Below are 26,266 nucleotides of genomic sequence, written 5' to 3' on the forward strand. Positions count from 1 at the left end.
ACCATTGAACATTACGTAATAAAATCCCCTCTCTATTGGTATTCAGTATACATATATATATGTATGTACTCTGGTCAGGCTCAATTCGATTCTATCAACATACGGATAGAAAGACGTAATTGTGAGGAAAAGTGTAATATTACCAAAGTTAGCACGGAAAAAGGTTGTAGTCCTGTTTATCAACGTTTATACAAGGTATGTATTTTGTCGACAAGATATAAAAATTTTATAATTTTGCTAAAGATATAGTAAACTCTTGAGAATTATAATTATGTCAAATTACCGGCGAAATGACATCTCAGTCTACAGTAATATTCAAGATAGTATACTAAAAGGCGTGTCTTTTGTGTTTATTTAATATTTCCCAATGCACATCTTAAAGAAGTATATTTAAGAATTATTATTTTTCACATCTTATTTCTTATATGTAAATCGCACTTATATATATATATCCGTGCTAACTTTAGTAATATTACACTTTTCCCATATATATAAATAATTCATATTTAATAATTAAAGAACTGCGAACTAGATCTAGTACATAATAATTTATATACTGATGATATTTAAGTAAAAACATGTATTCTATTTAAATTCATTATATAATTGTAAAATTATTACATGTAGTAATACAACATAATAAATTATAAAATAATTTTCTACCTGGGCATATTCAATTTTTTTATATTCATAAAAATATAAATTTGCATATGTGTATATAAATAGTGTGACCATGAAGTATGTCTTTTTCCTTTGAATATTTAAAAGTTAAATCGATCGTACATTAATTATAGTCCTAATAAGAGACTGACTCATGATCATATACATGTTTGTGGCTTGATGCAAGAAGTACCACTCTCAGTATTTATTAAATTCAAATATTAGCACTTAAAGATATGTTAAAAAATTTATGTTCAAATAATTTCTGACACAGATAGAAAGAGACAATAAAATTTATGTTATTTTTGATTTTTATGTTGACTTTGGTATTTTCTACAGAAGGTTTATTTTAACATTTTAACATTGGTATATACAAATGTTATTATAGTCATTTCTACATAGAATTTGAAATTGTCTTTTGTTATATATAATATACAATTTTAACTCATTTTTGCAAAAATATGACATTGGCATTTCTTATACCAAATCACAGATATATTTTATTATTTTTAAGTGTCATCATTATGACAGACCAACGATTAGACTTCGTGATATTTGGAGCTACTGGATATACTGGAAAATATGCTGTAAAAGTAGCAGCACAATTAGCTAAAGAAAAACAAATGAAATTTGGAGTATCTGGACGCAGAAAGCAAGCTTTACAAGCAGTTGTTAAAGAATTTGCTTCTGATATTGGTAACATTAGATCATTAGGTTGTTGCATAATATTGCTTATATTATAATAATATAATTAATTACTTTAGAAGATGTACCTATATTGATTGCTGATTTGAAAGATGAAGAGTCTTTAAAAAAAATGACAGCACAAGCTAAAGTGCTTGTTAATTGTTGTGGTCCATATAGATTTTATGGAGAACCAGTAATTAAAGCATGTATTGCTACACATACTCATCAAGTTGATGTCAGTGGTGAACCACAGGTAATTTTTTAAATATGTTTCAAAATTATTAAAGTTAATAACTTGATATTAATTTTACTTGTTACTTGTGTTATATATTTTTACATTATTTATCTTTTTATTTTTGTATTACAGTATATAGAAAGTATTCAATTGAAATATAATAAGGCAGCAGAAGAAGCTGGTATCTATATCATAAGTGCATGTGGATTTGATAGCATACCATGTGATCTTGGTATCATTTTTACACAACAAAAATTTAATGGTGAAGTCAATTCTATTGAAACCTATCTAAATACATGGGTAACTACAAAAGTTAGCGGTGCTCTCATTCATTATGGAACGTATGAATCAGCAATTTATGGTATTGCAAATTTCCATGAATTACGCGAGTTGCGCTCCAAACTCTATCCTGAGAGATTACCTCAATTCTGGCCAAAGCTTAAACCAAGGTTAACAATAAAATAAACATAACATAATTATAATTATATAAATTAATTATAAATATATTAAATATATTTCTACATTGTTTATGTTTCCTAATCTTAATAATCTTAATAACCTTTTAGGGGTTTCCTCCACAAATCTTCTATATCAGAAGGTTGGTCTATGGTATTTCCAGGATCTGACCGTTCTGTAGCTCTGCGTACCCAGCGATTTTTGTATGAAAAATATAAACAACGGCCAGCTCAAGTTCAAACTTATTTTACACTCAAGTAAGATTTATATTTACGTTATTATTAAGCTACTTAAAGTCAATCATAAGAATTATATCAAAAATTTCATATTAAATATTTTTTTTTCTTTTTTAATGATAGGTCTTTGTTGTCTGTGTTGACAACCGCTATTTTCGGTTTAATATTTGTAATGTTATCTAAATATGAATTTGGTCGTAATTTGTTACTAAAGGTATGTCCTATTTTTTTTTATTATAAAACACATATTTTATATTAGTTTGATACTTGAAACAAAAAGTAATACAAGTTTTGCAAAATTTATTTGATTCTGTTTAGTATCCTACATTCTTTTCCGGTGGATATATAAGCCGTGAAGGCCCTAAGCCAGAGGTACTAGATAACACTCGTTTTTCCATAACCTTTAAAGCAGATGGATGGACTGAAGGATTAGTTGAACCTACTGATAAACATGACAACTTACCAAACAAAGTAATGATTACTAAAGTTAGTGGAACCGATCCTGCATATGGCGCTACATGCGTTATGTTACTACTTTCTGCTATAACAATACTTAAGGAATCCGATAAAATACCTGTAACGTACGTTTATAGCTTTTACTTGAATGTATATTATTCCATATACATATTATTTTATAATTTTTATTATACTGTTTTAGTGGTGGTGTTTTAACTGCTGGTGCTGCATTTAATAAAACATCATTGATCGATGAGTTGATAAAAAAGGATATAAAATTCGAAGTTGTTTCTTCCATTGAAACATAAAGACTTTCATATACTTACAGGTTACAGGTACAACTTGCTCTATTATAGTGAAAACAAAAATATAGGAATGGGGAACATTGCATTTTTTGTTTTGTAATTATATTTAAATTTGATACTAATATTTTCAATTTTCCAACTAATTAACACTCCATAGATAACTATTTTTTATAGAAATATTTTTATCTACATAATCGCATTTAAAACAATTTGCAGACGGTAAAATATTTTTTAAGTATTTTTGAATACTAAATAATAAGCTTGAGTTTGCAAAGATTATTTGAAACGTGCTTTGAATATACACATAAAAATATATTGATATATATAACTAAATATATATATATCGAAGGAAAAAAATGCAAAATATACTTATCTATGATAACACTGCATTTCTTTTGTATTTAGTTGACAAAATTAATTTTTTTATGAGTGTTCGTAATTGTCGTAATTTAATATATGATAATAATACTGATATAATAAAATACTACTTGTTTTATATATATATATATATATATATCATATATCATATATATATATATATCACACGTTTCATATATATATATATATATATATATATATATATATATATATATAACCCATTTACATTTTCTATAAATGTATCATTATATAAAGTATAACACAAAGAAAATATATTTATTGATTACTGAAACTATGTATATGTGCTCGATTAACGCACATCATATAAATCTTTATATTTCTAATTGATGAATGAGTTAATGTTAATGCTTTATATTTTATTTCTTATACTTTAATAGATGTTAATCACTTGTATTATCTTCTTAATAAAACTGCTTTTCATTACAAATAAATTTACGTTTACATTTGAACCAAACCATTATATGATGAAAATTGACTTTGTTTAGACAATTATTTATCGTCTGCAATAGACATATTCAGTCACTTCATTTTTTAAATGGAGATGACATTTTGATGCAATTGCTTTATATAACTGTACTGTTAAGTATTTATTCAGTATTGCACAAGATTTTAATTATTGTTTTGATTTTCCATAAAATTCAAATGAATGTATGTCATTCATTTATATAACTTACCGCTAAAAAAACTAAATTAATTTTCTATTTTTATTAATGATCATAATTTAGAGTGTTATCTCGACACTATGCTATAAACGATTTTCACAATTCTAATATCATCTATCTACGATTTCATTACTGTTCATTTTTATAAAATTAAAAAGAGATAATTTGCCTTTGCATTATAGTGAAAATATCTTTGTTACAACTTACTTTATTCTTAGTTTCGAAAAGAAGTGCTCGCATTTCCTGCTGTAATACCAAAGTGGGAAGAGATGGAAGGGGAATCAGCTTGACAAAGGTTTTTCGATCTGAGTAGAGATATATAAATCTGTAGTTGGAAAGAGAGTTGTTAGTGAACGATTCATACTACAGTCTTAACCGTCGCGTTTTTCCTCATCATTCCTTGAGACGTCATTGTACAGTTATCATATATATATATATATATATGATGATATATATATATATATATATATATATATATATATATATATATAATATATAATACATTATATATAATAGAAATTGTACAGAGAAAACATTAATTTTTCTTTTATTTTTTAAAGAATATAAGTCCTGCATAAGTAATCCCCGATTTTCATGAAGAAATACATCGAAGATCATCCTAGAGATAAAATGAATTGCATAGCAAAGAGCGGTAAGTCTCATGTTAATATCGTAATTTTTATATTTCTGCCAATTCACTGAACTCTTTATATCTTTATATAAAGTAAACCTTATATTTACTGTTACAGATTTTATTAACATTTTAAGTTCAGTTATTCTTTTGTTTAATATTTTAATGATAAAAAATGTATTGAACATGGAATCAGTCTTATAAACGGAATAGAAATTAAATAAAATGCTTGTAATTACAAGCATTTTATAAATTAACTATAAATTAATAGTCATTGCACACATATACATATAGATATGTTAGTTAGAATTTCTCATGACTTTTTAATTTCATCGCGACTTCCTCAATTATTAGACTAGAACGAGTACATAACATCTATGAGGGATTATATCTTCTCATATTCATTGCATTTCTTTTCAGCATGCAGCTCGATGTCATGTTGCAATAGATTTATATTTGCCAATCATATTAAATAACGACAAAACGATATTGTCGATATCGACATGAGACTATATAATCATATCAAGTATCTGTATACTCTATACTTTGTATTAGCGTAAAGCATGCGGTATTAGAATAGAGCAAAGAACTTGGATATAGAGTTTCTAGTTCACGATATCACAAAATATAGGTCCTTACTGTTTATTATTTATTTAAAAATTATCATTTGTAGAAATGAAATCTTACTATCCCTGAGATCGATTTTTAAATAATAAAAATAATTATTAAAAGAAAGATATTACATTGATTATCTGCTATCTATTGCTATTACATACAGAAGTAAATTATAACGAAACAGTGATTTTTGCTAGAGAGCTCTCGCTTTTATGACTATGCTTAAATGATTCGGGGTAGATCCATTCTTCGCGTGCCTATCATCGTACATTCCTCTGGCATTGATTCGCCGTTGTTGTTACATGAGAATGACCTCGAATTCTTCACCGATACACTTTAGTTTTCTACACGTCGCCTTTCCTTTAGTTTTTCCCCCTTTATAACGCAACCGCTAAACCGGTGCAAAAAGCTTCACGCTCGTTAAGTCGTTAGACGAACGTTAATAAAATCCGCACAATGGAACGTCGTGAGTATTTTCCTTCTTCATGGATTTCAAGTAGACTTTTGTAAAAAGGCGAAATTTTATCGTTTCGTTGAACATATTCAGCAAGGTTTTTGGGATGTTAGATACTTCGCGATGTATCAACAGCAGCTTTGTATTGATTGCAAGTAGTGAAGGTCAGTTGAACTCACAATCAGACGAGTTTCAGTAGTGCAACTATGAATACGGACGAGAAATGTAACTTCGCGCTTTTGTACAGTTCGATAGATACGTCATCGTGGTACAGAAAATAATATGAGCCAACGCATTATTTTTTCGCGTAGATCGTTCAGATAAAACAAAGATTTATGCTTTATTCATTCAGTAATGCAAAGTGCAAAGACTCGTTTAAAGTATACTTTTCGATACATATATATATAGGTACAATACAAGTTGATGAATTCCAGCTTGAATTCATCAACTTATTAATCATAATTTATTTTTGTTATATTTCTTTATTTTAAAAAAGCTTAGTTCGAAAGGAAGTCCTGTAAATGTATCGTACAATTAACAGAAATAGTAGGAGAATAGAACGAGTAATGAATAGGAAGCAATAAGTAAGTATAAGTCATATGTAACTTGCTAGTCAGTTAACGGATTCTAATATATTATCGCAAACTATAATAGACGTATAGTAACTTTACTCATTCCACCTTCAGGTCTCCTTGTAGACTAATAGCCTAGCCGGAATATCATGATAACCTCATCGACGTTGAAACTTAATTACTGAAACAGGGAATGGCCAGTTGCATGCGACCACCATCGCTTTTATCATTGTCGCTATTAATTACCAACAGTACTTATAGGGCTATCGAGATCTTGTTATGTCGCTGTTTTCAAGGTCATCGTTTGCATCTGAAAATGACGATTATACATGTGTTTTCATAATAACTCCACTATATTCCCGTAGCGTTTTAGGAATGTCTTGATAAATAGGAAATAAAAATATATAAGTTTCTTCGAGTCGTGCATCTTTCATGATGCTTACGTAGAGGAGATAGAATGTATAAAAATCAAAATTTAGTATGGTCTCGCGAAATTGATGTTTGACGTACGCATAAAACGTGTACTAAGAAAGATCTATGTGCATTAAACACGTTTACACGGTCTTAAGGAGTCCTGCGAATAAAAGGAAAAAGATCAGTGCCGAGGAACCGATCTCTTGGAAATCACAATGACGTAAATTCTGACTCGCGTTCTAAAAACCCATAAAGGATAGTCCTTCTGTACTTTCCTGTTGCTCCATCATAAATTTTCCTTGTAATTAATCTGTGGTTACTTCGATATTAGATGAGTACAATATATATATATATATATATATATATCTATGTAGCGTGCAATCATAAATTAAATCATAGAAAAATCAAAATGCTTGTGGCAATGGATTTTACTTTTCTTTTTTATCTTGCAATAACTAAGAACATTATATAAGCAAATTAGTGTTGATTTTTATTAAGATCGGAAAATATACCTACTTTATCTTCACTATAGTAGCTGGTTATTTTAAAGTTAAGAAGCTATACATATTAATGGAAATTATTTAATAAATTCATATTCCTGTAGTATTAAGTCCCTTTTGCCCAAACAATAATTAGTAAAAGTAGACCTGTAATTGTTAAAGATTAGAATTCGTACTTTCGAAAGAAATATATAATTCCAAATTGATATTGATGACGCTGAAAATGGCTCGAGGTTCTTAATCTCTGCAAAAATATCTTGGAAAATTATATGCTTGACAATGGGAAGGGTTACCTTTACTATTTCACTAGTGTCGTTGCAGCTCCATATCATTTTCATCTAATATATTTCATTGTAAATCTTAATTATATGTAACTAGAAACAATAATTCTCACGGTATTTTTGCACGCTAAAAGCATAACCGTGTGCCATGTCGACCTCGCAATCGCAAGTTACGGATATCTCGACACTTTCCTATGGCGAGGCGCTACTTGTCACTCGACACTGCACATCTCGCAGTGTGTAGTCCGGGCAAAGTTGGGTATTTCCCTCTCGAACGCTGTAGCGGGAGGATCTCGTTCGCCTGGAGGGAGGTATCCTCACTTCTATGTCACTCTCACCGTGTAGTACTTGCATTCTCCCGATATATACTGAACGTGACGCGAGATTTTGCTCATCAGTCGCGAGAATTTGCTTTTTGGGGGTCGAGTAGTGACACCACGCTTCAACGGCTACGGTCACTACAGTTTTTTACATAAAACAAAATAGAGGTTAAAAAAAACGAGAGGGAAAAAGAGAGACGGAGACACGGTGCGATTAGGGCGGAACAAAGACAGAGGGGGAAAGAGATAGAGACGGAAGAACCATAGGGAACATTCGTACTCTCCACAGTTCCGTCGGTTCAGTCACACTGCGTCACTTAACCGAGCGAGTTCGCGGTCGTTTCTCTTTCCTTTCGGACTCGTTGACCACTCTCTTTTTTATTTTCTTATTTCTGTCTTCTCCCGTGTCTCAAACCTGTCTCACTCCTTTATTTCCCCTTTCGTTTTCGTTCATTCTGTTTAAAAAATATAATAATATTCGCGATTGTTCTCACACGAGTACGAACGTTTAATCTTGAAAAAACAACGTCGGACGTTTTTAACGACGTTTCACTTTTTTCGTACCGGTGCTCGACGAACATCCAAGGGGTGCACGTGAACCGACAGAGTCAATCCGACTGCGAGTAAGTTTCATCAGTTTGATGGTAGAACCCGATTCGCTGAAACTTGCCGAGTACTATACACATAACACGCGTATTGTTCGTGAATCACGTGGTAGAGGATGTGCTGAAACACTTTGAATCGCTTTGAATATGATTTGATATTTAAAGCTTTTGTGAAACTTGATAAATCTTGAAAGTCTCGGTACTTATATAAATCTTAATACATCTTAATATATATTATATTTTATCTGTACAGTGTGTTTTATCTTCGATATTTTATATGAGTCACGAAAATTTAAAACAGACTCGAACTCTATCAAGACACAAGATTCAAAAATCATCGGGAATAAACAATTTTAAACATAAAATCATATTTGATATTTTAGAAGTTTTAGATTGCTTCGAAATTCATATTCAAATACCTAGAGGCATCAAGAGCAAATCGCGCGTCATTTGTTACGTGGTTCCATAATTCTTAAAGAAGGATTCTCTTGTCAAACGACAGAACGATATTTTCTCATCGACAAATGTTTCCCTATAATAAAAAGTAGTAATACTAATTCGCTGTCGCATTAATTACCCGTTTAATGAGATACGAATATGAATAAGATAAATATATATACCTGACACATTTATTTATTCTACATACGTAATATCAGAAGCTCTTCCAAGTCAGTTCCAAGAACTTTTAACGAACTCAATTAACGAACTATTAATTATCAACATTCCAGAATTAAAAATGGAACAGATTCTCTTTTTACCACGATTCGACGAATATAAACCACTATTGCGGCGGTGTATATGTATTAATAAATAACTTAATAATACAGTTACTATTATAAACTCGGCATGTTTAGCGTCAATCGCTTCGATTCTCTATCGTTTATTACGTTTACTTTCTCCTTGCCGTGTGCCGTCCGTTTGCAAAACGTCTTCAACCAATTTTGATAGAGCGTTTGTGTTCCTCATTGATTGATCATCTGTCGGATTGAGAAGAGGCTGTGTTACTATTGCTACTATAGTTCAAGTGGCGAACAGGATCGGAAGACGCAGTCATGAACGGGATTTCCAATCAATGCGCGAAAATCAAGGACCTAAGCATATACGACGACGAGGAAGACCACAAAATGAAGATAAAAAAGCCGGGACCAATAAGAACTGTTTCCTGGTCGGAGAGCGTCGAGGAGAGCAATTTGGATGTACCAGGGACGCCCAGAACTCCACGAACTTCCACCACACCAGGTATCGTTTCCACGTATGATTCGTAGTCCTCTGATTAGGGATTTTGCCACGTTCGCGTCACAGGAAATTTCCGAGATTAATAACAGGTAACGAACAGGTGGAATGTTACAAATGTTACCGTCGTTCGTGATTAGTCGATTACCAAGTTCATTTGAATTTACAAATTTTCGAGTTAAATAATATGATAATATATATACGATATTAAGTGTTACATTATTACATAGCGAAATCTATTAGCTGAAAGGCAGTTCTCGTGCTGGTATTTTGCGTAATAGATGGAATGGGAATGTTCATACGATAAATAATTCAAGTGTGGTAATATGGATGTATCGTTTGAAAGTTGTATAAATTACATAGATACACAAAATCGTTTCTTCTGTTCTCCAGGGCCACCTTGCATTGTAGTTTACTTGCATTATAGTTAATCGATGGGCTATAGATTTCTCTTTTTCGACATTAGATACATTTTTATGTCGTGCAGGTTTTGTGATTTATAAGAGTTCTACTTTATTGTCAATAAAACCTGTTATTGTGTAACATTGCTTTAGTAGCAAGAATCTGTAACACCTGATTCATTAAATTTGATTCATCATGTTGATTATGCAGAAGGTCCCAGATACGAGACTTTACAACTTTCCCGGATCAGACGTTTTTGAGTGGAAAATTTGAGGAGAGGAAATTGATACGTCGAAATACTCGCGAATTATTAGAATGCTTCTTTTTCTATCGAGCTATTAGATATACTTGTTACAACAACTGGCAGCTAATTTGTTGACTTGAACATTTGTGATAATTGAACAATTTCCATTCAGGTTTTGATATTATCTACGCTCCGTAAATTGCAGTAACGCGCCATTAAATTTTTCTGTAACATTGATCGTTATTAACTCTGTTATGCATTTTATCTGCAAATTCGAAGAACAATTATTTCAATTTTCTCAAAACGACGGAATCTTCTGCCGTTAAATGTGTGCCTAATCGATTGCACGAACATAAGTAACCGTAGCCTGTTGCACTTCCCGTAAAAAGAAGAAGGAAGAAAAAGGGGGAATTACGTTACGGTATCATTTGCGTATTAAGGACCGCGATAAAACATTCATACACTTAATGCTCGTTTTATTCTCCACTCTCCATTGTTCTTAGTCTAAATTCGGTCATCTCACCGACTTTTAATTTTATTTCGGACAACGTTGCCGTCATTGATCAAGCCGTGGTCCGTGACAAAGATTTGGAGAGCACTGTGGTCATAGTTCCCGTTTCCAGGTCAATTGCAACCTGCTGATCGTAAAATGATAAAAGACCCTGGGAACTGTTGGGGTACAGTTATGATGGAACGTAACCCATAACTGTAATGTTACAAATGTACGATCCCTCGTAACGCGACTATCAACTTTCTGAAAGAACAGAGAGTATCCTTTACTTTTCGGTGAAAAAGGTTGACAAAATTTCGTACACTTTCACTCGCCACGAATTTGCAACTTTAAAAACGAGAATGATTTCATCGTTTTGAATAAAACGTGCGTCGATGATCTTTCAATCGTTGCTTTCGTGTATTTGCTTTTCTGCGTACATAGCTTCTTCCATATCTTCCAAATATAATATCTTTGCTCACTAAAATAGATTACGAAGAATCAGTGGGTTTTTGCACGTGCAATCTTTCCATATAATTGTAAATATTGAAAAAATCAATATTTACATGATAACGAAGTGTCGTACGTGCTGTAGAACAGGAATGGCCAACAAGTGGACCACGATCGGCCGGTCGACTTGTTAATATATGTTAATATAAATATAATACCATGTTGGTTTAATACCTCCTTTCTCTTTGTCATTTATTGTCATTTATTAGTACACAAGACACATGTTTGAATGTGTTAAATGTGAAGATTTTAGTAGGTAAATCGCGAACACATTTTTAAGAAAAATAGTCGATATGAATTATATAATGAAGTTGGCCACCTCTGCTGTACAGTGCAGAGCAACGTGTGCTATGTTTCGTAATAATATCTCTTTCTTGTTAAACCTTCTTTAATTTCCTTTCTCAGTAGAAGATCTTAAGATTACGAAAAATTTTGATCAAATCAAATAGAACCAAAGCGTTAATAATTAACCCAATTTACCTAATTTGGAAACATTAACATTCGTCTATTTATAGGAGGAGTTTACGACATCCGCGCTCAGATTTGCTTTATTTGTCTTACTGTCATTGTCATTCTGGAAACTTTTCAGTCTGCCTTCGTAATTCAGCGTATAGTTATCAAATCGACATTTAGTCTTTTATAAAAGAAAATTCATGCGTTTCAAAATAACTAACGTAACTATATCACGTACGTATAATAAAGTTGAACCTGGCTACCAATTTCCAGGAATGCGTACAATATGCGTGCATATTGATACAGCGTATTGGAGCAGTGCCGTTACTCGATTGAATTACGCGATACCGTTCATTAGCAAGAGCATGGTTTAACTTAGTTTTCCATCTTGAATGCGTCAATTCCAGTGTTAGATTCTATCTACCGCGCTTGCAAGAACAAATCTATGCCGAGAGAAGTCCCGAGAACTGATTCTCTTTAATTTAATACGTTCTAGATTGCTCGCGAATGAAGCGTTATACAAGTGATAAATTATGGCTATCGATAGAAATCTCGCCTTCTGGTTGATGTAACGCCATCGTTAATCGTTATGCAATAAGTTCGGCAATGCATGCAAGACGACCGTTAACGACAAACTTCGTCGTGGATCAGAACACTTTGGAATATTACAGGCATCGTTCGAAGAGTAGCGTGGGACCCTCGCCGAACGATCGATCCATCGATCGATTCACATTTGCGAATGTGAATTAAAGCGTTATGCTAATCGTGAATGGAAATATTTAACGTTTATGAATATACAATCGTTCGTACCCATTAAAGGAAGCGAGGAATAAGAAAAATAGAACTGGTCCAAAGTAATAAGCACGGATTATAAGTAAGGTTGCCTTACGTTACGTTTCATTATTACGTTATTAATTCCTTTTATGTTGTTCCTTTGATTTGTTCGACTTGTCAATTAAAACCGTGTCACTTTGTTAGACATCTACTTTTATTAAAGTTATACCCGTGAAACTTGTGATTCAACTTTGTTTTCCGATCGATCGTGTCTTTGTCTAGAAATCTTATTGTGCACCTTCTTCTATACTTTGCAAAGAGTATCAAGAGACAAAGGACGCATCACGAAAATCTTTGTTCGTCAAAATTTGCCAACAGGTGTTTGCTGGCAGATATCGTAGCATGTATTACAAATAGCAAATACGTACTCGTACATCTTATCAATATCGAATATGTGCTTCTCATAGGAAGACAACAAATTTGTTTTTCGTTATTACACGCAAGCAAACCTATCGAATCGTGAGTCTTCCGTCAGCGCGGGTCATTGCCAACGATAACGATGATGTTTAAAAAAATGAAATCGGGTTTCACAATCGCCAAGAACAGGATCTAGTAAACATTGACGTTTACATATATGCGAGATAAATTTAAATTTAAATAGAGTTCAGTGAATTTAATAAATATAGAAAAGTATGATGAACAATTGATAGAGATACTTCAAAGTGTTTGCTTTACCAGGACATGAAAAATGTACCTTTCATCACGATTTGGAGCTAGACCATAGGCCACCCACGCGCGAGGCTCTACTTCCGGAAATGTCACGGAGTTACAAGCTACTTTTGAGCTCACTTGGCGAGGATCCTGATCGACCGGGTCTTTTAAAGACTCCGGAACGTGCTGCGAAAGCCATGCTGTTTTTCACCAAAGGTTACGATCAAAGCATCGATGGTAAGTCACTTATCATTACCTATCACGTTTTTATTACCTTGTATAACAGATGTATAAAGAAATAAGTTGAACGAAAATAGTTAAATAATTAAGAATAAAAAGATATCGTACAATGGGAACCAAAAATAAGATAGAATATAATGTAACGTGATTTGCTATAAATCAGAAAAGAAATCGCCCGATTTTCTAATCATAAAAGATCTTTTATTTAACTGGAAATAATACGGGCATTTAATCATGATTCTCTTAAGGTATAGGGTCGATAGAACAGATAAAACCATGAATATACCCACTCGAGGAAAGTGCCGTCCATTTCTTTCTTCCCCCCTTCAAGTTACTCGAGATCCGTCACAGGGGAAAAGAGAGGAAGTCTTAAGTACGATACGAAAAAAAGAAGGCGTAAAGCTCATGATATAAATGGGTCTCAGGAACGTACAGCGACTCGAAGAGAATACCTTTCATCTTTCTCTTCCATTTGTCGTGTACCGCGTAGAAATGCTACTGTTCCCCGGTAATTATTATTCCACGAATAGCTAAATAAAGTAAAACCGACATGGCCATTAAGGATGCCCTGATATACCGCTTTAATTCGATATCTAAATTTCAATTTATTTCCTCGACATAATATTGTGTTCGGATATACGCATATAATTTATAATTTATATTAGAATCTTAATTAAGAAACAATTTGTCAATCATATTGAGAATCCATCGAATTGATTTAATTGATACGCTATGTAACCCGTTTGATATTTTACTTTCGCTTGTATGAAATGGATCTCGATAAATAGTACGATCTAGCACAACGTTGATGTAGGTGAAACAGTAGCTACAGGTGGTGGTGTCCCTTTAATTCATTTCGACTTAACTCTCCATCCACCTAGAGTGCAACTGCCCTCGAGATAAGCCTGGTTAACGGCAGTTCTATTCGCCCCAGTGAATTTGAAACGAGTCCAGAGCACTTTCCTACGAAAGCTCAACCCACGCTCTCTTTTAGTCACCCACCACCAACTCCTACGGAATCGTTCCCCTATAACAAGTTCCCTTTACCTTTCATTCTTATCGATAATGCACCAGGACATACAGTGGTATATCTATAGTATACATTCCATGAAACCATCAATCCTCTGTTCTTTGTTAATTTATTCTTGTAGAATCGTGAATAACAATCGGGTCAAAATCATGTTTAAGTGCTACTACCTGTTTTGATACCTTTAATTAACGATAATTAACGCGATAGTTAATTCTAGATTATACTACGCAAAAGATATTGCATATAACACACTGTTCTACAAATACAATGTCAAAATCGATATAGCCTGTGGTCTGACGTTTCTGTGCCATATGTTTGCGATTGCACTTTCCCTTTTGCATACCTTTTTCGATGTTTCAACTGTTGTCACAGTAACGTAAAGGTTACCAATAAAAAAATATATAAAAACTATTAGATCGATGATGCTCCATTTAGTTAATATTATTCTACATTGTTCTTTTGGACGATAACATTAATCTCGGTCGAAGATTGATCGCGTCAGATCACCAAGTGGAAAAATTAAACTGTACGCTTTCAGCATCTCCTTCAAAGGTAGTTCGTATAGAAGAGAGGAAATTGCTCGAGTTTAGTCTAGTATAGAAATGGAAGTGTGCACGTAAAAGCTCGTTGAAATGAATTTCCACCGTCAAAGCGTTTGGAATTTATATATCATTGTTTCGTCACGTTAAAAGGTTTCGAGGGATCATTTATTTACAACGGACAGGAGCATCTTATTACGTATGGAAAAATACACTTGGTTAACCGGGACGCGAATTCGTTTCATCATTGCCGGTCATTGTGAAGGTGTTTCTTGTTAAGGTTGCCGTGGAAACCGTGGAGAGCACCCTCCATTTTCCACGGACACCTACCAACCACCGATTCATACCTATACACCATCACTAGTATGAATGTCGTAGTAAGTAGGTCAATATCGAGTAAATCACAGCTAGGATCGCGAGGACCTTAACCCACGTGCAAGATGTTCTTTCGCAGAACAATTTAAACGACAACCATTTTCCCACCTTTGTACAAGGTTGGTTGTTTTTTTGCGCCAAGGGAGTCATTAAAATTTTGTAACGATTGCGCGATCTTAGTAAACGAAACAGCGTCTATAAATATGTATACAAGATCTTTTTCAAGCAATACCTTTCTACTTTCTGCTTTTTTTATTTACATACATACGAAGACTGCGGGAGGATAAATCAATGCAATAAGTCACGAAAGAACAGGTTTGCAATCCATTGCGTTATCAATCAATCGCGTGTTATCAAAGCTATCCTTTTATTTGGTTTTTGAAACTAAACACAAAAACGTCATTCGTCGTAGTATTATCGTCCAGTTTCACGAAACTTATCACTGGTCAACTGTTTTTAAAGGATTTACACCTTTGCAATCAACAGGTTATTTTAATATTCAATTATATAATGTTATAATTCTTCTGCTTAATCGTAAAATAATGTTGTAATTACTTAACCCAAGTGCTACAGAATATATATTTATCATGTTTTTTTTTCCTGTGATCTTTTTATAATATTTACATATTTATTCCAGACGTTATAAATGACGCAATATACGATGAAGATCACGACGAGATGGTTGTAGTGAAGGATATCGAGATGTTCTCTATGTGCGAGCATCACTTGGTACCATTCTACGGAAAAGTCTCGATCGGCTACCTACCATGCAAGAAGATCCTTGGGCTGAGCAAATTGGCCAGGTAACGAGGAATTTTCTTTATTAGAAGGCAACGTTTATCGTAAATTGAATTAACACGAGACATCGTGTCGGTGCAATTGAATCCCGTGAGAGCAGCTGAATCGTTCGTCAGATTAAGACAGCTAATATCTTGTCTCGTGGAAATGGAGATTAATTGGTGCTAGATTATTTGTACCAGCGATCAATTAGATCGCGTTAATTGAACTGTCATCATTGCGCGACGTTTTATTAACGATATTAACCGATACGTACTGATCTAGTTTTGACGTAATTAAAGCGAGCCTCCTACAGAGATTAACGAACTTAATCATAGTTGCAACATAATTAACTTGATATAGGAATTATTACATGCTGTATTCTACAATCTGTTTCGTTTAAGTGAAGACAGTGGAATATCTCATAAGAGGTTGAAGTTATTAAAAAACTGTTTTAACAAAAGTCGATCGATTCGAAGGATGATATATTATGGCGCAAATCATTTTTTTACAGGGCAGATTTTAAGCTCAACTCCACTTTTTTAAATAGAACCATATATTTTTTAATATATTAATCGATATCCATCTCGGCATTCCCTACACGTTTACGTTGTACATTACGTATGATACATCAAGACAACGTAGACACAAGAATACCGCTTCGGGTCTTTCTTTGTTTTTTGTCACGCATAGCTATCTTGCACGTTTTATCATATATAAAATTTTAGATACCAAGTCAGCATTTCTCCTTATGCTCGTACTATATTCAGAATTTATATTTTTATTCTTTTTCTAACGTTTATATCTTCATACATCTATATGCCTGTACACATTTATGTTTATATGTCTAAGAAATTCCGATTTTCCTAGCATCAATAATGGCTTATGAAGCCATAAAGCACTTACCTCATCATTAGTAGCTGTTTGTCAGTAAGCAGAGACTCAGGATTTTTCCCTCAAATGATAGTCCGATAACGCGGAGGTATTGATGTACACTAAATCTAAACTATTCGAGATGAGGTTCTCATAGTCCCTCATACGAGGGTTGTCGACGTGGGAGGAACACACGAATCGGTTGTTTATTCATTTGAGTTTGCAAGAATGGTCAGATCAATATGATTTGTAAAAATTCTTCTACAACTGATCACCTCTACGTTACTGGCACTTGAGAGTACGGGGCGACCTTTGGGGGCCTGCACGGGAATTCCGCGGGTTTTTCACAGCAATCATAGCACGCAACAAACCCTATAAAATAAAAGGAGGGAAAGGTCCTGAGTTTTTCAATAACTTCAAGCCCTTATGAGATACTCCACTGTTCTCACTTAAACGTGATTAAACGGATTCGCTCTTGGATGGATTCTCGCAGGTCATTGAAATAACTAAGAAGAATAATACAAATTATCTTATTCAGTATAAACAGTTTCATTATCGAATTTAACTCGATATTTTTACGTTGTCATAATCATGGTGGAAAAAGATTCGTTAAAATGTTTATAGATAAAACTTAATTAAAATAATAAGCAATACTGTGATGTTGTATTTCACAATTTCGCGATAACAAATTGCATCGGCAGTAATAGCCGGCAATAGTTATCGGCCTTGATTAGAGGAATATTAAAGCGAGAAGAAAAGAATCGCCAATCGTTGGCACGCCGACCACTTTCACGCATTGCTAAACTTAATCGACCGGTGTCCACTTACCTGTTAAATGTTATGAACTTAACATTAGCCTTCAAACGGTAAGCAACTAGTGGATTTTCAGACATTCGAGCCAGGGTCGTAGCAAGAACTTTCATTTTTCGCTATCTATCGTTTATTCCATATTACGTTCTATGTAAAGTCGTCTTCTTTATATTTTTATTCTTTCTTTTTCCGTTTTTAATACCCAAATCATTTCTATACTATATTCATCTCTGTTTCCTGTCTGATGTCTTACAGAATCGTAGAGGTGTTCAGTCGACGTCTTCAGGTTCAAGAACGTCTTACCAAACAAATTGCATTAGCTGTAACGAAAGCGGTGCAACCAGCGGGAGTGGCTGTGGTCGTCGAAGGAGTGTACGTATTTTTTTAATTTAACGAAAAAAATTCATCTACTATTCTTATAATAAACTTATAATTGTACAAGGCAAAGAAATATGATAGACGTAGCTTGGCAAGATATTTTCTTTATATTTTTATATTTCCTTCGGTTTCATTCCAATACGCTCGGATCTTGAGCAATAGTTTTCGCAAGGATTAATCGTATATAGGAATACGACCTTGTACTAACAAGGTGCTATCACTCAATAGAAAACGCTTCATTCCAGACTTAAGAACGTATACATAAAGACGTTTAATAATTATGTATAAATCGTTCACGTAACGATTCGATCGTGTACTAGCTGCGAACAAATCAATTAAGATTCTTGTGAACAGGATGTATCTATAATATCAAATAAGGAGTTGCAATCATTAGTGGACATCTAAATTATATATACTGAATGTTCAATAATTCAAATATCATAATTTATGTTATACACAATCAACGTAATCATAAATTGCGAACAAATTATCTAACTTGCGTGCAATAAAAGAGGAAAAACAGGTTCAGTGGAAGGAAAAAAGAGCGCGATGGTGCTTCAATAATTGGTAATTAAAAAACTGTGTCGATTAAATATTAAGCGTCGCCTTGAGAGCTTACAAAAGTGAGGAAACTAATAAAAAGATTAACAATCGGTTTCAGTACCAATACCTTTTTCGCAACTCCGAGATTAAGTATCATGTACATTAGAACGAACGTAGATTGTGTTTAAAATGTACAACGTAACGTATCTTGATTATAGTATTTATTTTATTTCTTGCCCATTAGATAACAGTATCCTTGTTAACGTAGATTGTAGTTAAATCTCAAACTCCGTTTAATATATACATAATGAATTAATTACTATCAATTTTAACGGTGAGATATGAGTAATTATTCAATATATAGCAGCATTCGTGAATAACTTAAAAATACTTTGTTTACGTTACAGGCACATGTGCATGGTAATGAGAGGAGTGCAGAAAATAAACAGCAAGACGGTTACGTCAACGATGCTCGGCGTGTTCCGGGACGATCCAAAGACTCGCGAGGAATTCCTTAATTTGATTCACAACAAATAAACTTCCTTCATCGGACCGTTGAAGCATATATATTTTTCGTTATTGGCCAAGGGACCAGTCTAGAATGGCCCCGATACGATTCTTGTTCAAACGTTTTTATCATGCTGCTACCTCACTACAAAAGTCGTCCAAAAAAGAAAAGACAATTGTTGATTTGACGGCAAGCTTCTTTGTAACATTCCTTTTACTTTTTTAAGGAAAACATTATTTTGTATGCGCCAACGTTATAAAAATTTAACAGGATTAACTGTCGACCATAGTTATCGTAACAGAACGACTAATAACAGATTGGACGATGTTGTCTAAGACGTCTTTGAACAAGGCGTTCTTAAACTGCTGATCGAATGACACAGAGACAATATGGTAGTTACATACCGGAACTTTACGTAAGTTCTACAAACTGCTGGTAACATTTCTAGTACGTGAAAGAAAAAAGGAACTTACAGATCGTTTCGCAAAACGACAACGCATATGCTTGAGAAAGCGTGTGATATTTTCCTTAAGGAAACCCGAAACTTCACTAAAAACATATTAATAACATTACCATGCTGCTGGATCAGCTGTAATTATCCGTTCGATTAATGTTATACTTTGCAAATATTTTTGTAATGTTATTGATGTATTCAGGAAATGTGCGAATAACATTCGATTCGGCGTCCTTCGGTAAAACAACTGCGTCAAATATGAAAATGAACTTAAGAAACACCGAAATCGAGGCTTCTCGATTGGCATGAACTGAACGATTGCCAGGACACTTTCAACCAATGGCCTCGTGACTCGTGACAATACGTATTTTAGATTCTATACTAGCGATTCTGTGTAAAAAAATGTTCGCATCGTGATACAGCATGCTGATCGAGAAACATAGATAAGCCCTATTATATCTTGAAAGCAAGTGCTCACGGCGGACAAATAATAAATTCTTCCGATTTCGTTTTCGTTTCCAGCTTGTAAAACGTTAACAGCCATACGTCTTACAACACGAAACGTTTTAAAAAGTTTCGTACTGTCTTTACATTCTGTCATTGTGATTCCTTCTACTATTTTTGAGTCTCTTATCAAAGAAGTGCAACTACTCGTTACTTAATGAATTTTAATACTCAATTGACATTTATATCTCTGTAATCTTTATTAATAATGTAAAAAAATTTCGTAAAAGAAAGCAGTGGGTTTCGGCACACAAGTTTTCAGCCATACAATGTGTGCCGAAAAACGTTTAAGAATCTAAAAGAATCGATAGAAAAAATTGCGAAATTTTTTCAATGAATTATGTATGATTATTATTAATGCACAACTTCGAAATGTTTTGACACATTCACTTGTGTCGTCGTTTGAAATAGTTTCGTTTTATCGAATTAATTGCTTTAAGTAATCAAACTAACTTCGTATTTAAATCATTGGAATTGGATTGCGATGTGTCGATGATGTTTAAGGTTCGATACGATATCACGCAACCTTTGGTATGTCCTCCAATTCTATCTTATATTGAATAATGGAAAATATCTTAATGTTATTTATGAGAATGGATGTTTAATATTTATAATATTTTTCTGACAATGTTATATAAAGTTATATTTATACTTTCAATATCATGTTTCTTTATTATTTCCACATCATAAAATGAAAAATTATTAATAACTTTAAATTTAAATGGTTCTTTTATCACGAAGCAAGTGCTTATTACTATTATATTCTGTGAACGTTATTATATAATGAATCTAGGACACGGTGGTATTTCAATCTTTTTCATGACCGGTGAACCGCAAACTCGAGACATTGGCGTGTTATTTGGGGCACAAATATTCTCTGTGTCTCCCTGATGAAGAAGAAAAACCATGCTATTGTTCGATGCAGACTTTCGACTTTTTCCAGCAGAACAACAAGGACTGGCACAAGGTCGTTTTACAGTATAACAACCTTGTTCGCGAACTGCCGTTTTTCCACAAGTGCCACTACGTTGAGTGACGCAACCTTTAGCGATCGCAGTCGACGCGCCTTCCTTCTTACAAGACACAATCGGTTCCCTGAGAGTGAAACTTGAATGAGTCAAGATTGACCTTGCTTAGATATAGATCAATAAATGTTTTTTCTTTATTTCGAAGTGAAAGGATCGCAAGTGTTTAAAAAGTATTCAAGCGTGGCATACAGATTATCATCGTACAACATTTTTTACTTAATGCCTTGAAAATTAATTTTCTCATTTGTATCCTTCAATTCCCAATTATTAATTTAATAGTAGAATATGAAATTTAAAATCTTACATAGTAGAAGCAGGACAAGGTGCACAAGGAGTACAACATGGAATTGGTGGACAACGCATAACTCTCAATGCTTCGACATTCAATGAGGAAACACCTCGTAGCAATGCTCGTTGTATCGCATTCTCATATTCGGCACGTTCTTTTATTATACGCTCATTTTCTTTGCGAAGCCTTGCTATCTCAGCTTCGAGCTATTGCAATTGAATTTTCACATTTTAATAAAAGAATATTATTTCGTTCAAACTCGAGGATAAATATAAAAGATTATTAATTTACTTCAATTTCTCGTCTCATCCTGTCTTTGTCTTTCAAAATTGATTGAATAGCTACGTCGGTACAAATAATTTCGATGTTTTCAGGTTCTTTCATTACGACAGGCTCCTTTATTACGGTAGGCTCTCTTTCAGGTTTTTGTGCTGGTATTTCCTGAGTAACAGATTCATAGATTGGAGTTGCCACTACTTCTGGAACTGGAGCTGCAACTGGAGCTGCAACTGGAGCTGCAACTGGAGCTGCAACTGGAACTGGAACTTCAGGTGATCCGAGATTTATTCTAGATGGTTCAACCGTTTGAGTAGTTGCCACTGATTTCTATAATAATATTATTATGTTAAAAATTACAGAGAAGTAAAGATTTTAATTAATAAACTTGCCTCTCGTTCCTCGCATTCTGCCAATAATCTCCTCAGATTGTCGATTTCACAAGCTCGCGCTATCAATTCTTTACGCAATGATTCGATCTCGTTCTTACAAATGTCCAATTTATTTTGAACCAAACCAATCCATTGTTGTATTCGACCAAATATGTCAGCGAACATTAACTTTTGTAAAAATAAATTCAATTTGCGTGTATTACCTTATATATATTTATGTTTTATAATATTACAGGACTAAATATTCTTTAAATAACGGATTACGAGTTTATTCGTATTACGAAATTGGGAGTTTTAAAGGACAGTCTAGTTCATTCATTTTTATTTATTCGTATATTCAATCTTATAAAAAAACTTTATTTATTTATTGTACCCCCATTTTCCCAATTTCATGACGGTTCTACTTGCGTACAGGGCTCAACCTTTGAATCGTGCTCAAAGTTCTCGCCTAAGGTAGCCAGTGCTTTACCCGCTTCTTGTAAATTTTGATGTACATAGTCGATCATTTCATCCACCTTCTTATCTCTGCATTTACAAGACAATATTTTTTATAAACATGATTTTTTAACGTTTCAATTCGTCTAAACATTCCTCCAATATAAATTCACTCTCTCTGGAAAAACTAATATTTATACCCGGTTGATCCTGGTACTTGTGACATACAAGTACAGCATGGTCCAGCTGTACGAATAAGTTTTCCATCTTCAGTTTTCACACTAGATGTTGATTCCACTACAACAGTTTGCTCTACAGTTTCTTCTGATGGTTTCGATATATCTCCGCTTTCTTCGGGAACATCTGCTCCTCCTACTAAACGATCTAGAGTTTTCACAGTTGAATTAAATTTACGGCTTGCTGTAGTTATCGACTTTTTAAATTTGAGAGCTCTATTTGATGGTCTACGATTTTCATCGATAGCATTTCCTAAAAATAATTTTCTACCGTTATTTATGGTTATAATTATTCATGAAAGCATCTTACCGCTTTTGGATGTATTTAATGGTGGACGAGTCATTTTTGTTTAGTTCATGTGTAACATAATGAAATGTGAGAGTATAATACGAACTAATTTAATTAATTTTTACATAAATTGAAAAATTTAGTTTTGAAGGGTTTATCTGAATAAAGGAATTTATAAGATGTAATTGTAATTTTCATTTGTTTTTACAGTACTAAAAACATATAAAGTGTATCTCTTAAAATTGGGTAACATTTAAAATAAAAATAAATACTGTATACAATTAAATATACTATATGGCTTTTAAAATTCGTTTATTTATATGAAAGTATAAGTGAACTGATCATATGATATTTAAAATATAAATTTTGTATTATTCATTCGTACGTGTACGTCTTTTTCTGTATACAAAATAAGGTAAAAGGTACAATACAAGGTAAAATAATGAAATAAATTCTGTTTGTAGAAAATGTTTGAATCACGAATCATCTAACTGTCTACTTTACATTATATTACAGATTATTTTCATATCTTCATTCGTAATTAAAATTTATCGCATATATTTGTAGTCATTATAATGTTATCTTAACAATTAAATAAATGATATATACATATGCATAATTTTAGGTAACTTTTTTAGGTGGCGGCCTATAAACTCCAACTACAACAGCATGATCTCTTTCATATGGTTCCAATGTGATTTGCTCCTGTGGTTTCAGTTTATCAGCGATTAATTTTTTTACTTCCGAGGCAAATACTGCTTCAGGTTGAGCTGTAGAATCTATACAGCTCGCCTAAATCAAAATAATGTCTGTATAAACTTAAATGCATAAATAAAAAATAATACAATATTTGAAATCTATTAAAATACTAATTAATATACTTGCCTTGATGGAAATAACAAAATGACCTCCATTCTTCAGGAAATATTGGGCATTCAAAGCTACTATCCTAGCTTGATCAGGTTGCGCCACGTCAGCAAATACTGTATCTACCATTCCAATAAGCATTCTATACTTGTGAGGATGCCTCGCATCTTCAATTATGGGAATAATATTTGTTCGTTTTTTAGCAACATTTATAAGGTCTCTACCAGATCTGTGAGAAAATTCTACAGCATATACTAATCCTTCCTAAAATAAGGAGAAGGAATAAATTTATCATCGTGTATTACAAATGATTTGTAGGCATAGTTTAGGTCTAATTACAATTCATAGATTAAATAAAAAGATAAACTGTTAATTTTGTACAAACGTCTTTTTGGAGCAAGATATAACTTATCTTACTCAATCAGAAAAACGGCAATGTGATTTCTATAGCATAACTCCGACACCAAATTAGCAATAAAATACTAAAGTGGCTCTAATGTATGCAATTTATACATATTAAACAAAATATTTATATAAACTCACTGGACCAACAACATCTGCTACATGTGATACTGTAGTCCCAGATGCAGCACCTAAATATAAAACTTTACTTCCAGGAGCCATGTGAATTTGATCCACTCCTCCAAGTATAGCAGCAGCTAACTTTGATCTAAACGGGTTCCAAACTCTATATTCAACTTTTTCACCATTCTGTCCCTATATCCATATATGAATAATATTTTATTATATTTTCCATATTAACATAACAAATTTTAGTAACTTGCTTATGTACCTCCACGCTTATCCTCTTTTCACCATATACTTCTGAACCTGGTACCAAATTTAAAGTAACTAATGCATCCTCTTTTCCTCTTGCTATAAAGACACCTTCATGACGATGTGGTTCTATGACTACAGTTTTGCCACCTTTAAAACTACCTCCACCACGTCCTCCTCTTCCACCTCTACCTCCACGTCCCCGTGGAGTACCTCCACCTCTTCCACCACCTCGACCACCTCCTCCTCCTCCTCTGCCTCCACTACGTCCACCACCTCCTCCTCGTCCACCTCCTCCTCCTCCTCGTCCACCTCCACGACCTCCTCTAAATCCACCACCACCTGGTGAAAATCCTGTAATGAAATAAATTTTGTAACAACAATAGATACAGTAGAATTGATATAAAATATTGATACGATACATGATATTAGATTATATATATACGAGAGTATTGTTATAAAAACTTATATTGGTTTAATTGTTTCAGTACATAAACCATTTGAAGCAAAAAATAAATTCAAAAACATCTTAATTATACAAATATAGGTTAATGTAACATACTATCACACAAATACAAAAATTATAGTTTATCTAACTGAATGTCCAACATATTCGTATAAAAAATGATTAATTACGTTCAAATAGATCCATATATATATTTTATAAATTAAATAATCTTATACTTCATGAGTATAAAATAAGTTATTATTTACGCGCTATATTATAGAAATCGTGTTGTAGTCAAAGCCTTCATTTTGTAAGATATTAAATATAAGAATAATATTTTTAAACGATTACTATTTACCTGGCTTTCCCATTTTAAAAATTAGATATATAAATTTATGTTCCTAATTTATTTTAAATTATGACTGTCCATACACGTGTAGCACTACAGACGCTAAATGCTCACGGAAACGACATCGTTACGAACATCTTCCGGTTTAGATCAGTATATCGATTTAAATATATATCGATACGTAAAGATTGATTGATACTTCGAAAATATTAAGAATTTACGAATAATTTAGTAAAAAATTTCAAATATTATTGAAATTTAAAATTATTTACATATTACGATTACAATATGATTATAATTATTTTAAATATTGATTATTTTTAGAGTACATAAAAAGATTTATATATTTTTTTCTATCTTACGCATAATATAAATTATGTTTGCATGTACGTATATTATTTATTATACTAAACCTTATTAATTCTAATATAATCTTTATTTACATAAGTGCACACTAGTAGTATTTCGTTAGCTTTTTAATATGTTACCTATATCTATATTGTAGTGCTCGTTATTTGTTTATGTGTTTATTTCTCTTCCGATT

At 32.9% G+C, this 26,266-nt stretch overlaps 5 protein-coding genes and 1 long non-coding RNA gene across 10 annotated transcripts; 2 read left to right on the top strand and 4 right to left on the bottom strand.

Annotated features, from left to right (window-relative positions):
- Positions 1 to 69: 69 nt before the first annotated feature.
- On the top strand, positions 70 to 3,376 carry LOC132907664 (saccharopine dehydrogenase-like oxidoreductase). Of its 2 annotated transcripts, none has more exons than XM_060960970.1 (8): positions 70 to 195; positions 1,174 to 1,356; positions 1,428 to 1,600; positions 1,715 to 2,031; positions 2,149 to 2,295; positions 2,398 to 2,488; positions 2,593 to 2,855; positions 2,933 to 3,376. In XM_060960970.1, exons 2-8 carry the CDS (start codon positions 1,185 to 1,187, stop codon positions 3,036 to 3,038), a joined length of 1,269 nt encoding a protein of 422 aa, XP_060816953.1. In that variant the 5' UTR covers positions 70 to 195; positions 1,174 to 1,184; the 3' UTR covers positions 3,039 to 3,376. The 2 variants fall into 2 exon arrangements, with proteins under 2 accessions (XP_060816953.1, XP_060816952.1); XM_060960969.1 differs by having other exon boundaries at positions 72 to 195; positions 1,425 to 1,600.
- Positions 3,377 to 4,603: 1,227 nt separating this feature from the next.
- Positions 4,604 to 20,994, top strand: LOC132907667 (GTP cyclohydrolase 1). 3 transcript variants are annotated; one of them, XM_060960974.1, is made up of 6 exons: positions 8,024 to 8,506; positions 9,437 to 9,727; positions 13,333 to 13,542; positions 16,127 to 16,292; positions 18,205 to 18,321; positions 19,278 to 20,994. In XM_060960974.1, exons 2-6 carry the CDS (start codon positions 9,541 to 9,543, stop codon positions 19,405 to 19,407), a joined length of 810 nt encoding a protein of 269 aa, XP_060816957.1. In that variant the 5' UTR covers positions 8,024 to 8,506; positions 9,437 to 9,540; the 3' UTR covers positions 19,408 to 20,994. The 3 variants fall into 3 exon arrangements, with proteins under 3 accessions (XP_060816959.1, XP_060816957.1, XP_060816958.1); XM_060960975.1 differs by having other exon boundaries at positions 9,482 to 9,727; XM_060960976.1 differs by lacking the exons at positions 8,024 to 8,506; positions 9,437 to 9,727 and adding an exon at positions 4,604 to 4,748.
- LOC132907672 (uncharacterized) lies at positions 7,043 to 7,711 on the bottom strand. The gene is made up of 2 exons (XR_009658238.1): positions 7,576 to 7,711; positions 7,043 to 7,429 (listed from the first exon to the last, which is right to left on the bottom strand). It is a non-coding gene; the product is annotated as an uncharacterized LOC132907672 (long non-coding RNA).
- A 96-nt stretch (positions 20,995 to 21,090) lies between the features above and the next one.
- LOC132907933 (uncharacterized) lies at positions 21,091 to 22,337 on the bottom strand. Its single transcript, XM_060961388.1, has 4 exons — positions 22,322 to 22,337; positions 21,945 to 22,252; positions 21,669 to 21,859; positions 21,091 to 21,431 (listed from the first exon to the last, which is right to left on the bottom strand). Exons 1-4 carry the CDS (start codon positions 22,335 to 22,337, stop codon positions 21,113 to 21,115), a joined length of 834 nt encoding a protein of 277 aa, XP_060817371.1. The 3' UTR covers positions 21,091 to 21,112.
- Positions 22,199 to 23,519, bottom strand: LOC132908453 (uncharacterized). 2 transcript variants are annotated; one of them, XM_060962496.1, is made up of 4 exons: positions 23,303 to 23,519; positions 22,957 to 23,245; positions 22,734 to 22,846; positions 22,199 to 22,489 (listed from the first exon to the last, which is right to left on the bottom strand). In XM_060962496.1, the coding sequence occupies exons 1-4, from the start codon at positions 23,334 to 23,336 to the stop codon at positions 22,476 to 22,478; spliced, it is 450 nt and encodes a 149-aa protein (XP_060818479.1). In that variant the 5' UTR covers positions 23,337 to 23,519; the 3' UTR covers positions 22,199 to 22,475. The 2 variants fall into 2 exon arrangements, with proteins under 2 accessions (XP_060818479.1, XP_060818478.1); XM_060962495.1 differs by lacking the exon at positions 22,199 to 22,489 and having other exon boundaries at positions 22,632 to 22,846.
- A 57-nt stretch (positions 23,520 to 23,576) lies between these two features.
- LOC132908452 (rRNA 2'-O-methyltransferase fibrillarin) lies at positions 23,577 to 25,847 on the bottom strand. Its single transcript, XM_060962494.1, has 5 exons — positions 25,732 to 25,847; positions 24,942 to 25,279; positions 24,692 to 24,865; positions 24,167 to 24,412; positions 23,577 to 24,073 (listed from the first exon to the last, which is right to left on the bottom strand). Exons 1-5 carry the CDS (start codon positions 25,742 to 25,744, stop codon positions 23,903 to 23,905), a joined length of 942 nt encoding a protein of 313 aa, XP_060818477.1. The 5' UTR covers positions 25,745 to 25,847; the 3' UTR covers positions 23,577 to 23,902.
- Positions 25,848 to 26,266: the final 419 nt, after the last annotated feature.

Source organism: Bombus pascuorum, chromosome 6 (genome assembly GCF_905332965.1).
Source record: "Bombus pascuorum chromosome 6, iyBomPasc1.1, whole genome shotgun sequence".
In the NCBI taxonomy this organism is placed as follows: Eukaryota; Metazoa; Arthropoda; class Insecta; order Hymenoptera; family Apidae; genus Bombus; species Bombus pascuorum.